Here is a 23,909-nt window from a genome sequence, read left to right on the forward strand (position 1 = left end):
TCTTACCTGGGTTTTACCGGAGTAATCGCATTAAACCACCCCCTTTTTGCCGGCACAAAACCAAAACGTAAAGGAGAAGGTGGTGAGGAGCCAACAAACCGGAGAGCTGAGCTCCTTAACGAATTAAGAGACATTAAAAGATGGGAGAGCCCCGATGGGATCCCAGCGCAAGACCAAGTCTGGGGCTTTTGTCCATCCCGCTCCGGAGAAGCGCTTCCCAGGGCTGCGGGGGCTGTCGGTGCCGCACACCCCTGGCCCTGAGTGCGTCTCTCCCGGAGGGAGGTCGCCAAGGGATCCCGGAGCAACCCGCACGGGGAAGCAGAAAACCAGAGTCAGTCAGAAACTTTCCTGCCAATGGAACTGAAAATGTTGTCATTATTATTTTATTATTGCCGTGAAACTTCATGTTTTATCATTAAAATATGGACGTTGAAAAAAACCCAAAATGTTGGGAGGAGAGGCTTTTCACCACCGAGTCACGTGTTACCACTATCTCTCCCTCCGAAACAATATGTTCCCAGGACTGACGCTTTCCCCACAAAGCTGGAAGTTTTCTTTGATGAAATAGCCTTCCTTACCGAGATATTTTCAGCCAGTTTTTCTAAATATTACTCATAAAGGCCCCCTCCAGACAACCTCTCTCCCTCCCTGAGTTTGTTTATATGCTTTGAATTCTGTTAGGAAACCATCTCCCTACTTCAGCGATGTTTTATCCAAGTTTCCATATTTAGTTCTTTCAGCTATTCCTGCTCCTTAACTAGCTTTCCCGTGCACGACACCAGGACCCGATCGCATCCTGGCTCTCCCGAGCGTCCCCTTCCCCTCCAGCAGCCACCCCATCCTCCCTGCTCCGACCCACCCGGGGGCTGCGGTCCCAAATCACCCCCCAGGCCCTCACACCAATCCGGAGGCTTTGCCCACGAGGGCCGGGTGGTTCCCCACAGCCCAGGGAGCCTGTGGCAGCCCCGGGACCCCCGGCATGGCGAGGATGGAGAGCCCACCCTCTGGAAAAGTCAAACCCGGCGTAATTTTAGGGAGGGACAGAGTTAAAGTTGGCGAAGGAGGGTTTCCTCCTGGCACGTGGCTCCATGTCAGCCGCGGTGTGCAGCCTGCAGAGGAAACGCAGGGAAAGCACTGGAGGAATTTACCACGAGTAAAAAGAGACACTGCTTAGAGAGAAATTAGCGTCGGTATTCAGGGAGCCAAGGTGAGTCCAAGGGCAGCACGGGAACCGGGGCTGCTTCTCCGCTCAAACTTTCTCCTTTGGAAGGAAGTAGGGCACAAGAAGTGCCCCCTCGGTCCCCGTCCCCCCAGGAGGGCCACGCTCGCTCTCTGGCAGCAGCCGAAAGGCTGGGAGCACGAGGAGACAGCGGGGATCGGAGCCGGGAGGTTTATGTGTTCCCGAAGGAGCAGGCACCGCGGCCACCCAGGAGGAGCAGGGACCGGCTGGCAGCACTTCAGGTCTGGCTGGAGGCTCCCGTGGGCAACACTGGGGGGCTGGCTGATGGGCGTGGGGTCTGGCTGGTGACTCTTGGGGCCTGGGTGGCAACTCTTGGGGTCTGGGTGGCAACTCTTGGGGTCTGGCTGGTGGGACAAGGGTCAGGTTGGCAGCTCTTGGGGTCCAGTTGATGGGTATAGGGTCTGGCTGGTGACTCTCGGGGTTTGGCTGGCAGGTGTAGAGTCCTGCTGGTGGATTTTGGGGTCCAGTCGATGGGTGTAGAGTCTGCCTGGTGACTCTCGGGGTCTGGCTGGCAGGCGTTGTGCCTGGTTGATGGGTGTAGGATCCAGCTGGAGGCTCTTGGGGTCCAGCTGGCATGGGCAGAGTCCTGCTGGTGGATTCTGGGGTCCAACTGATGGGTGTAGGGTCCAACTGGTAACTCTTGGGGTTTGACTGGCATGTGTAGGGTCCTGCTTGAGGCTCTTGGGGTCTGGTTGGTGGGTGTAGAGTCTGGCTGGTGACTCTTGGGGTCTGGCTGGCAGGTGTAGTGTGTGGTTGATGGGCGTAGGGTCCAGCTGGAGGCTCTCGGGGTCCGGCTGGCAGGAGGAGGGTGCAGCCAGCAGCCCTTAGGATCCGACTGATGGGCGCAGGGTCCAGCCGGTGGCTTTTGGGGCGCAGCCGGCAGCTCCCGGCACGCTGCTGCGGGGAGCAGGACGCAGCTGGCAGCTTTCGGGGGGCGCCGTGCAGCCCCGGGTCGGACCCTCGGGGGGGACGCCGGCCCCCCTCGGCGGCAGCCCGGTCCGTCGGGGCCGGGCGCGGGGCTCCCCCGCCCGCCGCTCCCAGCAGCCCGCCGGGGCCGAGGGGAGGAGCGGGCACGGGCGGCGGCGGCGGCGGCGGCAGCGGCGGTGAGTGCCCGCGGCGGCGGCGCGGGGTGGGGCGCTGCCGGGCGAGCGGGACGGCCACCGCCTCGGTCCCCGCGGCCACCGGCGGGGAGCGGGGCCGCACCTGCCTCGGAGCATCCCCCGCCGGCGGCCGGGGTTGGGGAGGGGCGGTGATTTTGGGGGATGCCCGTCGCGGATGCGGTGCCGGGGAGGAGCGGGACGGGCGCTGCGGCAGCCCCGGGAGGGTAGAGGGGAGAAGGGGGGTCCCGACCCGCGGTGGGACAGCCCCGGTGCTCCTCCCGCACCCCACGGCTGCCAACGAGGTGTGCCTGGCACCCCTAAAACATGCTCCAGGCTCCGTGCGGAGACGTCGTACCCCAAAAACATCGCTGCACCGAAAGCGTGGGGGCTGTGGCCGCGCTCTCCCCGTGCCCGAGGGCTCCCCGGCTGGGCGCCGCTGGGGCCGGTTTACCGGAGCCCTCCCCGGCTCAGGGCGGCGGGCAGCGTTTCCCAGCTAGCGGCTCGGGAACAGGAGCGCTTTTCCGTGCCATCCATCATCCCCGCTGAAAGCCCGTTGACGTCAACCCCATCCCGTGCACGACGGTCCCGCCACCGGGGAAATGGGGGTTAGGGACTGGGGAAAGCAGTGGGTCCTGCCTGGGGAGGGCTTTGCCTCGGGGCCTCACCCTCCCACCGAGCAGCCCGCGTAACGCCAGCACTCACCTCTTCCCGGCGTCTCCAGCCTGCGCTTCGTACATTGATTTGACTCTGCTCGGTCCGGAGAGCTTGTTCTGCCCTCCATGGCGTTTTGGGCAGGTGCTGTGGCTGGTTCTGTAGGGAAATCCATTAAAGAACTGGTGAGGAGGAGTGAAACGATGGCCCGGGACGGGCAGAGGCCCCTGCGTTGCCCCTGCTAACTCTATACCGGGGTTTCAGTAAGTGGGGAGAAGTCCGAGGGCAGTGCGGGCATCGCTTACCCCCCGCCGCAGGGAAGCACCTGAATGGGCATGGGCCTGCCTGGCCACCGCATCCGCTGTGCTGCTGCGGAGCGATGGCTGCTCTGCACCTCCAAATGGGCCCCCCCAGAGCCAGGGCCACCGCCTGGGTGCTCATACTGAGCTGCAGAGTTGTCCCGGCAGGAGGTGGTGGCCATGCCAGGCTCTGTGGTGGCCGGTGCCCACTCCGAGGGGTCTGGGAAGTGTCAGCAGGGGTCTTTCGAGGCTGAGCAAAACAATTAGCCCTGGGCTGAATTGCACCACTTGGCGCGCAGGGAGCATCCCGTGGGGCTGGGCTGCTGATTTCATTAGTGCGCTGAGAGCAAGAGCCTGCGATCCCCTCGGGCCGGCAGCGCAGCACAGACCCGTCGGCTTCGCTGCCAGGCACCACAGCCTGCGGACGTCCCTCGCCACCGGACAAGGGGCCGCCTGCCCGAGCCAGCCCTGGCACGGCCGGCTGCGTGGCACGGCCCCTTCCCCGAGCAGTGGAGCGGCTGCTCCCGCTCCTCTCCCCTCCAGCCCCAATTTAGACGCGTGCTGGTTTCTTTCTACATCAACACCTCTCAAAAGCCAGCCCTTCTGCTGCGCTCACGCGGCTCTCTCGAGGAGCCACGCACCTTCTCCAACATCCCTTTGCCAGGGCAAACTCTTGCCGCCTCCCACGTCCCAGCGCTCCTGGGCTCTCGCTTTGTCCCCATTTCAGCCCCGTCATCGCGGCACCGGTCGCAGTAGCCTTTGTGGGACACGGACACCGATGAGATGGCGGTGTCTTCGTCTGCCCCTTGCACATCAAACTGGGAGGCAAATCCCCACCGGCTTCCCCCGACACCCCAGGTCCATCCTCCCACAGCTTCTGCTGCCCCTCAAGCTCAGCCCCTGCGGATCGGGCCCGTGGTGGGCTCACGCCTGCTCTCGCTGCGCTGCAGCCCCCTGGGAAGCATCAGCACATTGAGGCGAGATGCAGTCTAAGGTTATGAAAACGCCTAATTCTCCTGCTTATTAAAACCCAAGCCGTGCGGCACCATCTCCTTGCATCCATTTCAATGCACTTAAAATGTTTTGTCACAGCATCTCAAATAGCAGGGAAACAGGCTCATTTAGTAATTATTTTAAAGCGATTTAGTGTGGGATTGACAGCCCTGCTGACACGCCGCGCTCGCTGCCTGCCGGGTTCAGGGGCTCCCCTGAATGTGATGCTGTGTCCGACTGTGGAGGGATCACGGTGGGACCCTCCCTGGGGTCCTCATCCTCCCCACAGACGAAGCGGCTCCCGGAGCTGGAGGTCTCTCAGCCTGAAAATAACGAATTGCGCCTATTTTAGTTGCTGGGCGGTGGAGTGATGCGGGAGCATTTGCCCTTCGCCCCAGGCACACTTGTGTGTTGCCGTCTCCCCAGCCGAGGCACCCGTGCTCCAGAGAGCAGCGTCTCACCGACGGCAGCACCTCGCCGGGAGCAGCCGCTCCAGCGCCTCGTCGGCCCGTCCTCCCGCTCTGCCGGGGCCGCGGGTGCCGGTGCCGGCCCAGGAGAGCTGCCCTGGCTCCTCTTGCCAGGTCGGGCACCGACCACGATGGGCATTTGCCGCAGGCAGTGCCAGGCTCCCACCATCTCCTGGCATCGCTCCGGCTCACAGAAGCCTTCCTACGGCAAGCAAGATTTGTGCTGATCCCATAAGAAGCTTTGCTGTAATAGTGCAGCCTTAGCATTTAAAAAGCAACTTTTTCTGCAAACAGGCTGCCTCACCCCCCGGCTCCCGCTGAGCCAGCTGGGACCTGCGGGCTGGACGTGGCCGGGCAGGGTGGATTGGACCCAGTCAAACAGGGTCTGGGCTGCTGGCACCGGGCTGTCACGGGGCCATGCTCACCGATCTGCTGCTGGACACGGAGCTGGGGGGGCCGCAGGGAGCGTGGGTCGGTTTGGTCACCCGTCCTGGAGCTGCAGAGCTGGTGGCTTGGTGCCGGGGAGCCCAACACGGGGCCGCGGCGTTGGGCATCTCTGCGGTGAGCAGGGGAGCGACCGGGGCAGAAGATGGTGAGATTTGAGCCCGAGGGCACTTCACAGCTCTTGCCCCGCGTGGGATACAGAGCCCTGGAAAGACAAAGCGATATTTGTAAGGCAGAAGGAGGAGGGAAAGAGGGGGCTGTTGGGTGCTGGCCACCAGTGGAAGGAAATCGGACGTTCTCTGCCAGAAGAGGAGCGCTGGTAGGAGCAGCAGAAAGCCAGAGCTGATAGCAGTCCTTCCCCTGGAGGAAGCAGCTCCATGAAATATTGATGGGATTCACACACACAGGCGAGCGGTGTGAGCTGCATTGCAGAGCTCGGAGCCATGCAGCCGGGAAGGCAGCGGCTGCTGGGTAACGGGAAAAGCTCCTTCCCACAGCCCCTCCGTGCCGGTGGAGGTTAGTACTGGCCCCAGCGCCGTCGTGGCGGTACAAGCCCTCTGCCCAAGCACCGGCAAGGGGCTGTTGGGGTCTGGGTGCCGGTGACCCCATCCCCGATCCATCCTGGGGCCACCAAAGGGCCTGGGCTGCTTTCTTCTGTCCCTGCTGCCTCCCCATGGACGTGGCCCAGTTGTCAGGGCCGCCTGGCTGCAGCATCACGCTACTCAAGGCGGCTGCCGGCAGCGGCCACATGCCCGCTCCTGTGTCCCCAGCGAGGTCTGGCTCCGTCTTGAGCTGCCCATCATGGCCAAAACCAGCCCCGGGGTGCAGCCAACACAGGGACCATGAGATTTGCCCTGCCTGGTCCAGGCAGCACGTCTGCGGGATGCGAGCCGTCAGGGATGCCCCGGTGCTTGCCGCAGTGCCGTGAGCCCTCGCCACCAGACAGCTAGCCCAGCAGGCCGGGCGCAGCGGGAGCCGGCCGTCCCCCAGCCACAGCCCTGCCGGGTGGCATTTGCTCCTCTGATTCTTTTATGTTGCCTAGGAAACGGCGGGATTCAGCAAAGATCTGATTTAACCGAGTGGCAGACGTCACGCAGGGACACGGGGGAAAGGGACAGCGTGGTCAGGGCACTGGCCCTGGGCTCCCGGCTTCTCGGAGGGGGTTTAGCCCGAGATCAGGCCACCAGACAGGGGAAGACATGGGCTCCCACGTCCTTCCCCCCCACCCAGTGAAGGATGGCAGCGAGGTGGGTGCAGGAAGATGCCGTGTTCCTGCCTGTCCCTCCTGGAGATACTCGGTTCCCGGTCCTGGTGCTCCCAGACGGATCCCGTCTGCCAGGAGCACTGATTCCGCTGGAGCTGCGGCCCCCAGCCTGGCTGGAGATGGACACGTGCTCCCTGAGTGGGGATGGCAAGGAGCTCACCATGGCCGAGGCGTGTGTGGGAACAGCCGGGACCAGGGAAGGTTCACCCTCCGGCACAGGACAGCGGGTTCTTGTGTGTCAGTGCTGCGCTGGAGACGCCACGCAGGGCTGTGGCTCCCGTTACCTCTCGCTCGGGCTCCCAGCGGAGTCTGTCCCCACGCACAGGACACGGAGGAGAGCGCCTGGAGCAGGAAGGCTGTTCAGACCCGATCCACCCCCGGCCTTCAGGAATACCATCCCACCGCTCATCCCAAAAGAGATGCGATGCATTGCGTGGGTCGCTGGAAGAGCTGCTCTCCATGAAACCACCTCTCAGCCCTTGGGGACGTCCCCAGGCTGCAGCATTGGCCGCTGCCACCACCATCCCATCGGCAGGTCCGTGCAGGGACCGAGCTCTTCCCCCACACCACGACCATCGGCACTTCCCATCCTGGTGGAAAGCCTCCTGGTGCCACAGACAGACCAGGCTGCGCGGTCGCCTTCTCAGCAAAGCCCCGTGTGCCGGCACTGCCAACGCAAGCGGCTCCTGATGCTGCTCTCCCATCCCATCCCATCCCTCCCGGAGGCAGCGCCAGCACCCGACAGCAGCTCTGGTAGTTTCCCCTCCTGCTCCCACCCAAGCACAGGGTGAGATTTTGGAGAATCATCCGTCCTGGAGCGACCCAGCCAGAGCATGCCACAGAGTTTGCCCCATGGCTCTCCTCCTCTCCTTCTTCCTGCCAGGCACAGGGTTGCCAAACCTTCCTCGGACAACAGCCAGGCCTTTTCCAGGTGCCCGGGCTGGAGCACCCTCGGGTGGGAGCTGCTCCGGGGGGGATCCCTGAGCACAGCCCTGGCACGGCCCCATCCCAACTTCTCCCCTCTAAACTCCATGTCTCCCACAAACGGAGCACATTCGGACCCATCCTTTAATTTCAATGTTCCTGTTTCCCATGGAGATTGCGCGGGAGGATTAATGCCGTGCCTGCCGCACGCTTCAGCCGGAATATAACCTGGATAACCTGCCTGGGCAATGGGACGCGCAGCTCCAGGAGCCGGAGTTACTTGCAAGTTCTCAGCTCATGTGCACTGAGTTGTGCCTCTTGCTGGGCAATTGAATTTGTATGAGCAACTGTCTATCAAACCTGAAGCAATTAATTAGAATTAAGTACTTTTAGGGGAAATAAGCCCTTGCCTTACTTCCCAACAGAAGGAGGAGCAGGTGCTCGTGCGCTGCGCTGCCGCGGCTCACCCTGAGCGTGGCGTGCCCTGCTCAGGACTGGCGGCAGCAGCTCTTTACGAGCTTTGGGTTTGGTTTTATTTTTCCCCCCAAAGTGCAGATTTTAGGGCCTACCTGCTCCAGGTGTCGGCAGCATTTCAGTGTTCTCCCTGCGGGCGGGGGGCTGCAGGGGCAGCTGGGGGCAGGAGGACCCGCCGCCCTGTTGCTGGGGCTTTCCAACCCCGTCTCTCCCTGGGGACGGTCACCCTGGGGGCTTTGAGGGAGCAGAAACCCCCCAAAATCCCTCTGCCAGCTTCCCTGCTGAGGCAGCATCCCAGCCAGCCCCGCTTACTGCTGGGTGCTCATTTATCACCTCCCTCCTCCTCCTCCTCCTCTCCCCGCCCGCCCCCAGGGACCCTTCCCCACCTGTGTGGGGACACCACGGGCTCCTCCCTCCTTCCCCACGGCCTTTGCCAAAGCACCCAACTTCCCCCATCGATGCTTTGCCCCCCGTTTCTATCTCAGTGGGGTGTTTGGGGCCAGGGCTCCCTCTCAGCCCCGTTCCTCGCCCCTCGCAGCCCCTGACACCGTGTGGGCAGTGGGATGTGCCGGCAGCGGGGCCGTACAGCTCTGATGGCCCCCCGGGGTCACCTGTGAGCCCCCAACCTTGCTCCCCACTTTTCCCAGCTCCGTCACCCCCCCGCCAGGTCCGTGACACCCGGCTGGGGGGGGGACCCAGCGGGGTGACCGGGCACCCGGAGCCTGGCCCAGGGGTGCCCCCAACCCCACCGAGGCGCATCCCGCTCCGCTGGACCGCTCTGCCCCTGCTCGGGGCTGGGAGGAGAACTGGGTCAGCCTTGTAACCATGGAGATGCTGAAGGAGATGCTGAAGCAGCGCCGGCACAGCCCCGCTCTCCAGAACCCTTTAAAGATTAACCAGCCCCGTCACCCTCCGTCTCCAGCCGGGGATGGGGCTGGGGGGCTGAGCCTCCTCGGCAGGGGGAGCGGGGCGGCTGCTGCCCAGTCCTCCTCCACCTGCGCAGGGCGGTAAGATGCCTCCGTCTCCTCTTTAACTTGGGGGTGCCGGTGCGGGGAGGGCTCGGCCCCGGCAGCCTCGCCGCAGCGGCGATGGGAATGCAACAGGGAGCCCGTTTTCCTGCCGGTCGTGCTCGTCTGCGCCTTGTGCATCGGTGCCGGGCGCTGGCTGCGTGTCCGCCCCGCAGCGGAGCAGCCGGGGGGATGCTACAGCCATGACACCTCTCCCGGCTGCTCAGCCGGTGCCCGGTGGCTCCCTGCATCCCACAGCCATCCCGGTCCGTGGGGGAACGGGGCCTGGCTCACTGGAGAAGGACGGTGCGTGGCGGCGGTAAGGGCTGGCGGGGGCTGCGGGAGCTGCCCCCCACTCCGGCGGCTCGGGGATGTGCTTCCATGGCAGGGAAGCAGGGGGCTTGCGTGCGATCCAGCCGCTGCTGGAGCATCGCGGTGGTTTGTTCTGAGAATGCCGGTGTTTTGCCAATATAGAGGACAAATAAAATCTGGAGCGGGGGTGAAGGGAAGCGTGGTGCCGATCTCTGCGTCCCCCCACCCGCTGCTGGGGACGGGGAGCTGGGGGAGAGGCAGCATCAGGGCTGCCTGTGCCGGCTGGGCATGCTGTGGCGGTGGCCGGGCATGCTGTGGCGGTGGCCAGGGATGCTGTGGTGGTGGCCGGGCATGCTGTGGCGGTGGCCGAGGATGCCGTGGTGGTGGCCAGGGATGCTGTGGCGGTGGCCAAGGGTGGCTCGGCGATGACACCCACAGGCTCTGGAGCTCTTGGTGCTCGGGCTCCGGCTGGGCTCCACTCAGCAGCGAGCACTGGGCACCCCGTGATCCCCCTGTCTGTCACCCGCTCCCCGCAGAGGCCAGAGGCAGATTGGGAAAAGAGATAGGGGGTAAAATTATGGGCAGGATAAAGAAAATCCTTCCCTTGGGCTGAGGAGCCTGCGCTCCCCGTCCTTTGCAGTGGATTATCCCCGTGTGTGTTGCATTGGGAATGATCCCATTAGCGCTGTGCTCTCCTGATCTAATTTGCCTCCACCAGAGCCTGGTGCTCTCCTGGCGGCTGAAGCGCCGAGCGGGGAAAACAGCAGCGGGAGCCTGTTGTGTGTTCCTGGCGGGGGAAATTACGGGGCTGGGTTGTGCCAGAGCCCTTCTCGCCCGTGAAGCCGCCGGGAGAGGCCTGAGCCGGGCGCTGCAGCCGGCTGAGCCCCTGCAGAGGGACGGCACTTGTTTTGGCACGGTCTCGCGGCAGGTTTGCAGGTGGGGAAACTGAGGCATGGGGTCGGGAAGCTGAGGACGCACTGAGGCTGCGGTTGGGATCCATTCCTTGCGGCATGCTGAGAAACCCCAGCCCTTGTGAGCGGCCACAGCGGGTTTAGAGCCTGGAGAGTGGCGGGCGGCGTTGGAAAACGCTCATCCCAAAGGTCCCGGGGGTAGCGGCTCAGCCCCGACTCCTCCTCGAGGAGACGCTGAGCGTAGGGCAAGCGCTGCTGGCTGCTCTCGCCCATCTCGGCTTGGCGCGATGGCCGGCTCCGGAGCTGGTGCTCACCCCACACCGACGGCTTTATCCAAGGGCTCGAACCCTCCTGTGGGGGGCTCGGCAGCAAAGGCAGGACCCTCCATGGGATGTACACAAGGGGAAGCATGTGCTGCGGTCGTGGTGCACCCCCAAATCTTGCCGAACGCAAGCGGCTGTGCCGAGGTCCCGCTCGGGAACGAGCAGGGCTGGGGTGAAAGCGGTGGGACACGGCTACGCACTCACCCGGGCAGAGCAGGGGCGGGGGGAAACACCAGCCAGACGGGAAACGGGGGGCGGCTGCTGCTCTCTGGGGCTCATTAATGATATTAATGACTAATCGCCCACTTGCCCCTGTTCACATCCCTTCTGCAATTGATAAATCAGCGGTGCTGGAGCCCAGCCTGCGGCTCCCATCGGGTCTCAGCCCAGCCCTGCCCTGCGAAGCTCCTTCCCCCGAGGGCAGTGGGCAGCAGAAGCCCCCGCCGTGCCCCACTGCCCGTCCCCAGCCAGAACTCGTCCTCGACGCTTGCAGCCGTCACTCTCTCTCTCGAAAGAGAAATATTTTTCCAGGCGTTGCCTCCATCCATTATCATAAAGTGGCTTCACTTGGCCTGGAGTTAATAATTCACCTTTCCTTGGAAGATGGATGCTCCCATCCCGCTGGAGTTTAAATATTCATGGGGAAGGGAAGGGAGCCACCGCTGCGCCGCGTGGGAGGTCTGGCAGCCGCGTCGCAGCCTCTGCCGCCGGCGAACGCCCCACACCCTGGCACCCCCAGAACCCTCAGTGGGGTCCCTCCAGGCTCCGGCGGCTGCCGGGGCTCCACGGTGGAGCCGGGTGGCAGGTGGCCATGTCAGGGCACAGCGGGGGTGCTGCAGCCGCCGTGAGGAGGAGGAGGAGACGCGTGGGAGGAACTTTGCTGGTTGCAATGTTGGATACCTTCAGCGGAGGTGGACGGGGCTGTCCCCAAGCCTCAGCGTCACCTCCTGCTCCTGAGCCTGGGGGTTGGTGACGCACCGAGCCCTCTGCCCACCGGTGGCTCCCTCCCGGCCACCATGGGCTGTCCGGGTCCCATGGGACAAGGCTGGTGGGTCCGCCCCATGCAGGGGGGTCCTGCACCCCTTCCCTCGCCAGCCCCGGGTGGGTAACGTTGGCGCTGGTGGGTTGTGCCACCTGAATGCCATGGCTTTGGGGGATCATCCATCCCCGTGTGGCTGCTCCGGGTGGGAGCATGGTGACGTGGCCAGTGCCACCGCCCAGCGTTGCTGGCCTTGACGCATCCCCTGGCTTTTCCACCCCCCTTCCCCCGCCAGCTGATCCCACCCAGCAGAGCCGGGGCCGGCGAGCAGGCGAGCGAGCGGCTGACCATGTTCAACGGGGATGCCAGCTCCTCGGCGGCCAGGAGCGTCGTCCGCAGCTCCAGCATCAGCGGCGAGATGTACAACATCGAGAGGAGCGCGCGGGGCAGTGCCGACTCCGTCACCATCACCGCCAGCAAGAAGCGACGCTCCAGCCTGGGCGCCAAGATGGTGGCCATCGTGGGGCTGTCCCAGTGGAGCAAGAGCACGCTGCAGCTCAACCAGACCGGTGAGACCCCCCCCCCCCCGCATCCCCACATCCCCCCCGGCACCCCCAGAGCCCTCCCTTTGCTTTTAGGAGAGGGGCAGGCTCCCGGCTGCCCACAGCGGTGCTCGAGCCGCATGTGTTTGATGGAAACACCTAAAAAAGCCCAACACAACCCCACCCAGCACTTCTCCAGGTGTCAAATCCATCGGCAAACCTGAGGTGGGGACGTTGCTGGAGCTCTGCTAGTGCGGGGGGGGGATGGATCTGGGCTCCGTGTCCCCCCCCCCAGTAATGGCCAGTCCCGGCTGCGGGCAGGGAGGGAGCTCGGAGAAAGGACTTGTCAAACGCTCCGGCTCTGGGAAATATTTAAATGCTTAAAATAGCTTTTTAAAGGGTGGGGGAAGCAAAAAAGCTCATTTTAGTGCAGACTTTCTCTCTAGTTATCGCTTTTTTATTCTGGTTCTTGTTGGCATTTCATGATTCGGGAGATGTTCTATAAAGGGAGGAGTTAATTGGGAGCCCCGCACATCCCAGGTGTTTCTGAAGGGCTATAATTATCCCCAGGAGCCAGGTGAGAGGTGCCGGAGCAGGGCAGAGCCACACCTGGGGACGGCGGGACCGGGACCCTTGGGGCTACGGGTGCCCAGGGGAGCAGCGCCTGCGCCGGGGGGGCTGCCAGGGCCAGGCAAATGCTTCCATGGGGGGGGCCCAGAGTGAGCAGGACAAACCTGGCTCCCCCAGGAGCAGCCGCGGCGCTGTGCTGACACATGCATGGTCACGCAGCGGGTGCGGGGCTGCCGGCAATGCCAGGGATGCCGGCAATGCCAGGGATGCCGGCAATGCCAGGGCTGCCGGCGGTGCCAGGGATGGATGCTGGGTCCACGCTCCTCCTTCTGCCATCTGCCGCCACTGGGGACATGTGGCAGCAGGGACGGTGTGACCGCGTGGAGAAAGGGAGACTTTGCTCATCAGCCCGTGTTGGGGCTGTTACTGTTTGCGGCACCCGGGGGGGGCCGTGGGACACCCGTCCCCTGCGGCACGGGGACGTCGTCACGTGTCGACGGGGCTCTGGGGATTTTGGAGGCCGGGAGGTGGCTCTGCAGCAGTTGCTGGGATGGTGTCAGCACACGTGAGCTGAGTCTGGCAGGTCTCAGCACACGGGGGAGGTGACTGCGGTGCGGGGGGGCTCTCAGCCACGCAAAGGCACGATGGCGAGGGCTGTGGGGAGAGATGGGGCTGGGACACAGGGGGTGCGGGCAGCCCGTGGCTCTCCAGCAGGGTGTGAGTGGCACCGGGACACGTGCCTGCGCGGCATCCTGCAGGGTTTCATCCCCAGGGATGAAATCCGAATCACTAAATCACGCTGAGTAACGTACCAAAAGTGGGGAGCAGCACGTGGGGAGGCTCCGGCCGTGCCCGGCATCCCGGTTTGTCCGTCTGGTTTGACGCCCATCCCGCAGGAGGGTGCGGGGGCAGCCAGCACTTCCCGGGCTCACCCCCTGTCTCGGCTTCCAGAGGGTGGCCCCAAAAAGCTGCGCAGCAACATCCGGAGGAGCACGGAGACCGGCATCGCGGTGGAGATGAGGACCAGGGTCACCCGACAAGGCAGCCGGGAGTCCACCGACGGCAGCACCAACAGCAACAGCTCCGACGGCACGTAAGGCACCGCGCGGGGGGGCCGGGAGCTGGGGCTGGGCATCCCCCCCGTGCTGCCGGGGGCTCTCACTTCAGCCCGATGCTCCACAGAAGCCCTTTGCCCTCCCCGGCGCAGGTTCATCTTCCCCACGACCCGGCTGGGCGCCGAGAGCCAGTTCAGCGATTTCCTCGACGGGCTGGGGCCGGGCCAGCTGGTGGGACGGCAAACGCTGGCCACCCCGCCGATGGGTGAGTGCCGGCCGCGGGGGGGTCCCTGCCCGGGCAGGGGGTGCCGGTGCCATCTCCCGCCCCGCGGAGCGAGGGTTGGGGTTGCGTTTTGGCTGGTGCGGGGCTGGGCAGGGCAGAAGAATGCTCCAGCGAGAGGGAAGGGGCTGCCCGGGGGGGAAGCGGCCGTGTGCTGCTCCATGGGGCACTGGCTCCGGGGGCCAGGCTTGATCCCGGCAGCATCCCATGCCAAGCACATGCCGGGGGGGTGCATGGCTTGCAGGAGCCCTGGCCTTCCCCGCTGCTCCCGCTGCCGGCTCCGCACCGGGAGGGAACATCACGCAGGGCTCTGGGCAGGACACCCCCCGGGGGAAGCAGCAGCTCTGCCTTTTCCCGAGGCCTCTCCTCTGCAGCAGCTCCTCCGAGCATCCCGCCGCAGAGGGGACCCAACTAAACCGCCTTTTGTTCCGTTTTTCCCTTTTAAATCCAAAATGGCTACGGAAAGTCCCCCCATGAATTTGAATTTCCAGACAGCAGCAGCGTGTCCCTGGCTGCTCCCAGGACACACCGAGGTGTCTGCCCCGTGTTCTGCTGCGGGGCCGGAGCTGCCGGCAATGGGGAGAGCTGCCCCGGGGGGGACACACCAGGGTCCCGTGTCCTGCCCCCTCCGTCCCCACGGCACAGGGACCTGGTCCTGCTGGCCCCGCATAAACCCCCGGGAGGGTGGGAGGGAAGGGAAGGGGGGCAGTTGGACCCCTCTGGGTTTGCCCACCTCCCCCATGAGGGGACACGTCCGGCTTCCCTTGGGACAAGGTCCCACAGTGCCGAATCCCTACAGCATCAGCCGGTTCCTGGCGCAGCCCCCGGTGCTGTCCCCTGACTTGCTGTTGAAATGCCGAGTGTGTTTTGAGACCATCCAGGTTCATCACGCTCCTATTAAACCCCGCTGGGACGTCAGCTCACCCCTTCCCCGTCCCCATTGTCCCCCCGCCCCGGGGCCACAAGGCAGCGAGCGACGGGGACCCGCCAGCCAAGGGACGTACGTACGTACGGGCAGGACAGCGTAAGTGGGAGAACAACTTCACCCCGAGATCCAGAGGTGCCCGGCCACGTTTCCTCCCGCAGACGCCCCTCCGCAGGGAGCGGGGAAGGACCCCAGTGAAGCACCGGGGAGATGGGGGCTGGTGGGTGCTGGCCCCCGGGGGGTGCTCGGCCACCGACCCCTCCTGGTCTCGCCTCCCCCCCCCGGCTGAGGGCATCGCCCGGCCAAGGCACCTCCCCGGTTAATCCCAGACCCTTTTCCCATCACGAGGGAAAAAACGCCGCCAACGAGGTTGCCGAGGGATGGAGCCGGTGGGGAGGGTGGGGAGTGGGGGGCTCTCACCTCTCTCTTTGCTGCTCACATCTAAGCGTCTTCACATCAGCTCGGCTTTGTCCTTCCTCTAAATTCAGGATAAGTCACGCTCCGGCGGCGGGATGCTCGGGGCGCTTGAGCGCTGGGTGCTGAGGAGGGGGCGCAGGCGGTGGCAGGGGGGGAAGGGGCTGCCGGGCCCCAGAGACGACAGCTCCCGCCGGCTTTTCGGCAGCACCAAACGGGAGAGCTGGGGGGGACGCGGGGCTGCGGCTGTCCCCGGTGGGAGGTGGCCATCGGGAAGGTGCTGAGCGCGTCTCGTCCCCCCGCCCCAGGCGATGTCCACGTCGGCATGGCTGACCGGAACGGGCAGCTGGAGGTGGAGGTGATCCAGGCCAGGGGGCTCATCCCGAAGATGGGCTCCAAGTCCATCCCTGGTAGGTGGCTGGGGAGGGAGGGGGTCGGAGGGGGAGTGCTGGGGACGGGCGCTGTGCTGGGACCGTCGCAGGAGCCAGCTCCGAGTCAGCGTTTCTCACCCGTTTTCCAACGCAGCCACCTACGTGAAGGTTTACCTGTTGGAGAACGGCGTCTGCCTGGCCAAGAAGAAGACCAAGGTGGTGAAGAAAACCTGTGACCCGTCCTACCAGCAGCCTCTGCTCTTCGAGGAGAGTCCCCAGGGCAAAGTCCTGCAGGTGACGCGCGCCCCGCACAGATTCTGGGGGACAGGGCGGGATCAGGGGAGCGAGGACAGGGCATAGAAACGCAGTGTCCTCACTGCTGTCCTTCAGACTGTAGCCTCCCTGTCCTCATCACGGCCAGCCACGCTGAATTTGCCGAGTTTCCCCCCAAAACTCCCACCTGGCGAGCGGGGCAGCTCCTCCAACGCCTTCTCTGCCCCGCAGGTGATCGTCTGGGGAGATTACGGGCGCATGGACCACAAGTGCTTCATGGGGATGGCCCAGATCGTCTTGGAGGAGCTGGATCTCTCCAGCGTGGTCGCGGGCTGGTACAAACTCTTCCCCACCTCCTCCCTGGCCGACTCCAGCATCGGGCCCCTGACGCGCCGCCTCTCCCAGTCCTCCCTGGAGAGCTCCACCAGCCCCTCCTGCCCGTAGGCACAGCTCGGTGGGAGAGGCCGGGAGGCGAAAGGAGACGTCCTGACCTACCAAAACTGTTAGTGGAGAGCTGTAAATATCCCGTCTTTTTTTTTTTTCTTCCTTTTTTTCCTTTTTTTTTTTTTTTTTAAATCTCCTTCCCGAAACAAACCCGCTCCCCCCCGAGCACGTGTCCCGGCACGCAGAGGGGGATGCTGCAGAGGGAGCGAGGACCGTGTGTTTTGAGGCAGGGGAAGGAGAAGCAAACCCCCCCCACACACCCCGGAGGGCTGCGACGCCGACCGCCCCCGAGACTGTTACCGCACCTCGTCCCGCCGGGAAGGAATGGAAGCGACACGTTTCTCTCCCGACCACCCGGCGAGAGCATCTCGGTCCGATTCATTCAGCGCCGCTGCCGAGCAGCGCCTCGACGAGGTTTCTGTTCCTCCGATTCCATTTCCTTGCCTCCGAGGAAAAGGTAGCTTTGCAAAGGAAAAAAAAAAAACAAAACTCAGAAAAAAAATCCAACTCAGCACTATTATTTTTTTTCCCCCCCAAGGAATGTAGCATCTTCTATTATGTAGCTTTGCCACGTGCTAACAACACACTCACTCTCTGCAATATCTAAGAGACTCCGGATGGACCGGAAACATCTGCCAGTCACTTCCCGTTTGTTCGTTTTCCAACACAAATCCCGCCACACTGAGCAAGCACTTCTGGTGGCCATTTTTCTTTTTTATTTAACTTTTTTTTTTTTTCGGTAGCATGTAGCCTGTGACCAGTGACATTGCCAAAGCGCGAGAGGACAGAAAAAGGTGCACTCGCCTCCCCTGAGCACGCGCTGGTCTCAGCCTCCTGTGTCACCACTGGCCCTGGGCTTGCGCAGCCAAAGCAAGACCCGGAATATAAACTCTGTGATGCCTCACGTGGAAGTTGGAGTCAGGAGAAGGTGACACGACCCAGCAGGAAAACCGCGATGCTGGTGGATCGTCTGGCTCCCGGCCCCTTCCTCCCGCGAGGGCCAGCTCGGGGTCCGGGATGCTCTCCGTGGATCAGGGATGTTCTCCTCGGATCCGGGATGCTCTCCTGGGGCCCGGGATGTTCTCCTCGGCTCCAGGCTGCTCCCCTCAATACTTGAATTCCAAGTAGGAGCCGAGGGTTGGCCGGCCCCGCGGCAGGACACACCTTTCTCCAACTCTCGACTTGTTGGTACGCTACAGGGGAACATCTCAACAGCATCTTCTGCTGATCTGGAATTGGGGTGACTGAGAGGTTACGAACAAAGGACTAAATGCTTTGACTTTATTATCAGGATGAGTGTTTTGGGTTTTTTGTTTGTATGTTTTGTTTGTTTTTAAAGCAGCATTTTGGTTCCCCCCCGAGGGACCAGTTCTTGTAGCAAAACCAAGAATTATGGAAGCTTTTTTTGAAGGTGCCTAATGAAATTTGCTGAAAATACTCAGGGGAGACACCACTAGAAACTCTGGTTTCTTCATAAAATATACTTAACACAATGACTGTCCTGAAGGATCAGTTTCCAAAAGAGAGAAAAAAAACAAACAACCAACACACCAAAAGATGAGCAGTCGTGAGACTGGAAGAGGATGAGAGGTGAATGGGGAATTGTCACCGAGCAGACAGCTCTGACCTTCAGTCTCTAACACAGATCAACCCACAGCACAGTTGGGATTTTTTACAGTTATTTCTTGGCAAAGCAGAGAATTCCACAATGCACAGAGCACAACAAACCAACCTGTGGTTCTCCTGGTGACGCCGGGAACGATGAACCAGCTCGAAGCTGTTGCCAGAACGGAACAAGAGCAAACCCGCAGGAACAGCCCGTTGCAGTGAAGCTCTTCCCTCCACAACCCCCAAAACGGGGGTCAGCGAAACTCCGCTGCTCGGCGGCTGGTTTACCCGACACCGCGAGGATTTTAGTGACATCGTGTCAAGGAATTTCAGCTGCTATGGTGGATTTTGGAACTTCACAAGTCAAAAAAAATCACTGTAGACCTCTGAGAAGAGAGCGAGCTGGATGCTGCTGACCCAGGGATGGAGAGGGGTCTGCCCAAGACCCCGGTACCTGCCTCCTCAAGGATTAAATCCTCGTTTCCCAGAGCGGGAAGCGCTCGTTCGAGCGACACGCGCTGGTTTCTGAGCTCGTGCTGAATGTCAGTGTGCAGGACGGCGGGACGCACGGACAGCCGCAGGCGGTTTGGGGAAGCAAACGCGGTGCCCTGACTGCCGGGACGGGGATAAACAACGGGCTGAACACGACGTTCCTTCCCAGCACGGAGCAGTTAGATGAGGCCAGCGACGCCTGCATGAGGCTAAACTTTCTCTGCCCTGGCGTGCTGGAATTTTGAATACACGTGAGGGAAGGCATCTTAAGAGGAAAAGCTTTCTGCTCCTTCAAGCTAACATTATTTGCTTTTGCTTTACAAACTCTATTTCAACGGGAAAAGGAAAAATCTGCCTGTGGCAGGACAATAAACCATGTCCACGGGGAACGGAACAGCAGCGTGGGCAGAGCTCTGCGGGTGTTTTCTGCACACTGGTGCGGAGACAGCATCCCACCCCCTTCCAGCACGGAGCCGGCTGGCTGTGCGGCTCTCCAGGGAGGCGCAGAGCTTTCCCAGTCCCTCTCTCCACGCGCAACACAAGGCTTTTCTGGAGCTGGAGAACCGATGCGGACGCCGAGCAGCAGCAGCCCCGGGGCAGCCGGACCCACAGCAGCAGATGCCTCAGGTCCAGCAAAAGGCTCGCTGGTTCCGCACCCCGTGAAAACCTGCCCTTGCCGGCCCATGGAAAATCCAGGGAAAAGACCCGCCACAGCTGGAAGGCACACCTGGGTACTCCAGGGAACACGGAAAACCCAAGTACTTTGGCTTATTTATCATCATCGATAGACTGAGGGTGCATCGGAGGAGAACAGCGCAGCTCACGCCAGAACAAACTGCACCCCAGTTCTTTCCCAGTGGGGTACTCTCGTCTGCTGGGTGCGGGGGGAACGATTCCTCCTGCTCAATGAGAGACCGGCAAGGTGGAGCCACCGCGCCAGTGACTGCCAGTGACCGTCACTCACTAGACAAACCGAGATCCATCAAAACCTTAACGTCTTCACTGTCAGCAACACGCGTCCTGTCCCCCCGGGGGGCTGGGACTCACTTCTCCAGGGAAGCATCTGGGTCAGGACCCACCTTACGCCAGTGTGGAAAAACCAAAATGGGAGGAGAGATGGAAACGTGCCACGTTCACATCGCGGCATCAGCTCCTTCGCGTCTCTGAGCGCCGGGGACCACGTGCCAGATGCTTTCCCTCCTCCAACAACAAGAACAAAGAGGCCAAGACACCCAGTTGCTTTCTACACCCAGAAAAACCACAAGCTTCTGGACTCCAGGTTTTTGTCTGGGGGAATGTTATATTGCAAAGGGCATTTCTTTTTTTTTTTAACATACTATATGATTTGCCAAAGGTGGCTGCGCCGCCTAGGTATTATGCACTGTTATTTCCTCCCTTTCTTCCACCTTCCATCAGGAAATTCAAACCATTTGAATTTCCAGATATTTTCCCCTAGAAAGAATAATTAAGTCTTAAATGGAATTAAACTTGCAGCCCGTTTCCTACCCAGCAGCAAGTGAGCACCCAGTAGCACCCACCTGAGACACAGAAGACCTTACCATAGCCCGGCCAACAGTAGATGCTGGTGTCGGAATCAAGGCACCCTACTTGAGTAACAAGGGTGGATTTTGCCAAAATAGCCTGGAAGTTATACTTAAACATCCCCTAAACTCTAGTAAAAAAATAAAAGTCTTGGCCCCGCAGCAAAGCACAGAAAGCACTAGATGATTTCGTGCCCAGGCCTAAGTTATCCCTGGGTTTTTGACAAGCCTGGAATGGGCTTTATTTGCCAAAGTTGAGTGACTGAAAATTTTCTAGGCTGCCAGAAGATGGGCCAGGCCTCTGGGCTCAATCAGAAATTAGCTCCTGTTTCATCTACGTCATAGAACGGGAGAGGATGCTTAGACAGAGTTTTCCGGAGCTCAGGTGAGACACAGAACCAGTCACCTGGCCAGCAGTCACAAAACTAAACCTATCAAGTGGCTTTGGAAAATGGCACAGAACCACTGAGACGGTGGGAAATATTCCCTCCACGACCACCTTTTCCAGCTCCTAAAACCTTTTCTCCAGAAGCGGTTACAGATGTAGCTCTCAATAGCAAATACGAGACCAGGGACTGGCAGAGGAGCGGGATGGGGGTTCCCTTTGCTGGGAATCCCGTCTGTTCACCATCTCACGCGCCCGCTCCAGCAGCGACGAGACGTGAACCACCAAGCCTGTATTTGTAGGTGTTTGCCCACGTCGGTGCACGTGAGGAGTTAACGCATTTGAATACCCGTGCTCGTTTAAGTGAGCTTGCAAATACTCAGCAGCAGCGAGTACAATACAAGGGTCTTTACTGATATAAGGCCATTTATAAACACATCAGCGGTGATGTTTTTCCAGGCGTAAAGAGTCTACCTTCTGTTTTCTTCCAGTTGACTCAGACACTTCTTCCCAGATTGATGTGAAACACTTGGACAACGCACATCTGTAAACTTCCTTAGGGGTGTGCGTTTGGTTACTGATTTGGAAAATAACTGCATTTTAAAGGTCAAGGAACAGTGTTCAGGCACCGTTCTTCTTGATGGCTGAACTCAAAGTCTAAATGTGTTTTGCATCACAGATGGAAAAAGATATGAAGAGCTCTCTCCCTTTTCCTTTGGGTTTTCATGCCTCCGGACAGATCCGTAGAATTACCTTCAGGAAGGGCAAGGTTGGCAGCCCGCGATGTGCCGAAGGCGTGACGGCCCGCCCTGGTGTTTCTCTAGCAAAGCTGTTTCAACTGGAAGTCTTCCTTCTACTCCGCGGCCGCAGGCACAGAGAACACCCCAACCCTTGGCTGGTTGTTAGAGGTGCAGGAGTTACGTGTAGGAGCTAAAAAGAAGGTTGAAAGGCTGCAGAAAAGATTTCCTATGGAAAAAAAGCCAGCCTCTGCAGCAAGCAGGGTTGGAATGGGCGGGGTACAGACGTGCTACGCGTAACGCAGCTGAAGTCCCACAAAACAGACTCAGTGACCCGATGTGACAGTCACACTCACCTTAACCGAGCTGGTCCGTATTTGGGGAAGATGTAGGTTTTAAAAGTAGACTTAGAAAAAATGTACAGTAAAGGGCCTAAGTGTTTGTCTTGCTGTCCGAATAACCGCCGCACTGTTTGACCCCCATCATCTGCCTCGGGCACAGACACCAGGACGGCGCACGGGAGCACCCAGGGATCCCGGAGAAAGCAGCTCGGTTGGCAGCTGCCCCCGGGACCCAGGAGCTGGAGTGTGACCACTGGGCCTGTCTGAGCTCCGATTATCGGTATACCTCATTTATTATTTTTTTTTTTCCCCTTCTTTTTCTCTCTCTTTTTTCTTTTTTTTTTTTTTTTTTTTTAAGAACCAGAGCTTAGCGCGCTCTATCACATTCAGGTTATTTTTCCGTTGTACCTGTGCAATGAAGAGCAATGCCACGGGGTGTGCATTGACCACCTGCTGCCAGCCCCACCTCTGCTTCGTTTAGCACTTGCACTATTGATCGCCGAGCGAAAGGGCACGGGAAGCAAGAGGCCAGTGCGCTTCCCTGCAGGGAGGGATGGTTCGGCTGGACAGTAGGTACTGCCCTGGTAAAAAGGGTGTAGATAAAAGCGGTCCAAAGGCTGCCCCTTAGCCCGGCACAGGCGGGTTTTTGCAGTCCTGCTCCCCTAAAAAGTCCTCCCCTCCCACCGAGGAGGCGAGCATCGCGGGTGCGATGGGCCGAGGACGGTGCTGCTGCTCTCGGAGGGGCACTAAGCCCTCGCTAAAGCTTTTGTCTGTCCCGCGGCTGGAGCGAGGGAGCCTCGGCAGCGGACAGAAAGGGCGTCCCTCCAGCGGGACGACGGGCATTGAATATCAATCCCATTTCCAAACAGGATCGCTGTCCGTATATATTCACTAGATCCCCGTACTCGCTAAGAAAAGGGACCTTTGCCCTAACGCTTGCAGTGAAGCGACACTTGATGCCAGAGAGCCTCCGGACGGAGCAGCACCCCCGCCTTGTCCCCAGCTGGCCAGGGACCCTGGCAGCGGATGCCTCTTGAATGTTAGCACTTTGAAGTTGGTGGCCTTGTTTTCTTAAAAGGGCTTGATCTTTTCATGCAGTTAAAAGTAAATAATCGTCCCCATCATGTTGTCCTACTCCCCACCTCAAAATTAAGCGATGAACAAGCACCTGGACCGTTTAAGACATTGTCCAGGACTCAAGAATCTGTCATTAATCTCAGAAGTTTATACCTCAAATATAAAAACATATACATCCGTCTTAGTGACAACACTTGGTAAAGTAGCAGCTCCAAGTCTGAACTGAACTGTGTCCTTGAATTTGCTTACTAATGGCACCAGGAGAAAAAACCAAACCCACGTACGCACACAGAGAAAAGCACCAACTCATTTTTCGGAAGCAACCAAACTGAAGCATTCATCCTATCAAAAAATTCAGAATTTATATTCCCAAAGATGACACATGAGGAATTTTACCTATACCTTACAAGTCTTTAAATACAGCCCATGCCTTTTAAACTGCGTTAGTCCCCCCAGAAGTACGAGGGGCCAGAATACGAGCACACACTGGCACAGAAAATGCACATAAAGGGTCCAAGGCTATTAAAGGTATGAGGCAGTGAGAGATGCACCCAGAACAGCCCAGCCAGCCGTTTCTAACCATCGCCTTTTCCTCCCGGTAGCTGCTTTGGAAGGCTCAGATGAGCATCTTGACGGGTGCATCATACAAAAGCGATACGGCCACGCAAGGACACAGAAGTCTAGGCTACTTCCCATTTTCCATCCTTAAGTCCCCAACAAGTTGCATTGGGAAGAATTTCCTAAAGCAAGGGTCCCATTAGTCTGGGAAATCGTCAGAACTCCATTAGCCACAAGTTAATTGCTACTCTGAGCTTAGCCTCCAATCCCTAGTGAAGGAAGGCAGCAGACATCTCGCCCTTTGGGTGGCACTCACCAACCCCACGTCTTTCCCTGGGCACCCGTTACCTATGGAATTGGGTGCAGAACTCATCCAGGACTGACGTGCTCCCCCGGGGTAGCTCTGTACTTTTGGAAGCCGGGACGTAATCGCAGTAGTGAACAGATTCGGCTGCCTTCACTAGCCCACTCGTATTTTGTGATAAACTTTGCTTTGATGACAGATTCGTAAGCGTAACAACTCCCCCTTAAAATAAATGCCGCAGAGGGGGGAACTAGGGGGTCCTCTGAGCCCCAGTTCCATGTTCAAGACAAGGGGATGGGCTTGTGATGGATACTTGAGAATGGTGATAGATTTAAAAAAAAGCAAATGGCAGTTTTATACCTGTGTTATGTAACGTTTTATATGTGCGTGTGGTCTTTCTTAATGTAAAACTCTTGTATTTTTGTGGTTTATATGCAGCAGGACTGATGGCTGTGAGGGTGCACGCTATTTTGTAAAATACTCTTAGCCAGTTTTCCCAAGGAGGAAAAAACTGAAGTCTTCACACTTTCATTGGCTCGTACCTGCATGTACAGTATCGGGGCAGCAAGTGAAGATGATTAAAGCCAGCTTGAAAACTTTTTTC

General features: G+C 60.1%; 1 protein-coding gene across 6 annotated transcripts; it reads left to right on the forward strand.

Annotated features, from left to right (window-relative positions):
• The first annotated feature begins 1,030 nt into the window (after nt 1–1,030).
• On the forward strand, nt 1,031–23,905 carry RIMS3 (regulating synaptic membrane exocytosis 3). Of its 6 annotated transcripts, XM_063355962.1 has the most exons (7): nt 8,510–8,863; nt 11,684–11,957; nt 13,452–13,593; nt 13,708–13,820; nt 15,483–15,584; nt 15,700–15,839; nt 16,050–23,905. In XM_063355962.1, exons 2-7 carry the CDS (start codon nt 11,738–11,740, stop codon nt 16,260–16,262), a joined length of 930 nt encoding a protein of 309 aa, XP_063212032.1. In that variant the 5' UTR covers nt 8,510–8,863; nt 11,684–11,737; the 3' UTR covers nt 16,263–23,905. The 6 variants fall into 6 exon arrangements, with proteins under 6 accessions (XP_063212031.1, XP_063212030.1, XP_063212026.1 ...); XM_063355961.1 differs by lacking the exons at nt 8,510–8,863; nt 15,483–15,584; nt 15,700–15,839; nt 16,050–23,905 and adding an exon at nt 1,031–1,207 and having other exon boundaries at nt 13,708–15,027; XM_063355960.1 differs by lacking the exons at nt 8,510–8,863; nt 15,483–15,584; nt 15,700–15,839; nt 16,050–23,905 and adding an exon at nt 2,303–2,343 and having other exon boundaries at nt 13,708–15,027.
• Nucleotides 23,906–23,909: the final 4 nt, after the last annotated feature.

This window comes from Chroicocephalus ridibundus, chromosome 19 (assembly GCF_963924245.1).
Source record: "Chroicocephalus ridibundus chromosome 19, bChrRid1.1, whole genome shotgun sequence".
Lineage (NCBI taxonomy): Eukaryota > Metazoa > Chordata > Aves > Charadriiformes > Laridae > Chroicocephalus > Chroicocephalus ridibundus.

Coding starts and splice junctions, on each gene's coding strand:
- RIMS3 (XM_063355961.1), top strand. CDS start 11,738: ATGTTCAACGGGGATGCCAGCTCCTCGGCGGCCAGGAGCGTCGTCCGC. Junction 11,958..13,451: donor GCTGCAGCTCAACCAGACCG/GTGAGACCCCCC, acceptor CTCGGCTTCCAG/AGGGTGGCCCCAAAAAGCTG. Junction 13,594..13,707: donor AGCAACAGCTCCGACGGCAC/GTAAGGCACCGC, acceptor TCCCCGGCGCAG/GTTCATCTTCCCCACGACCC.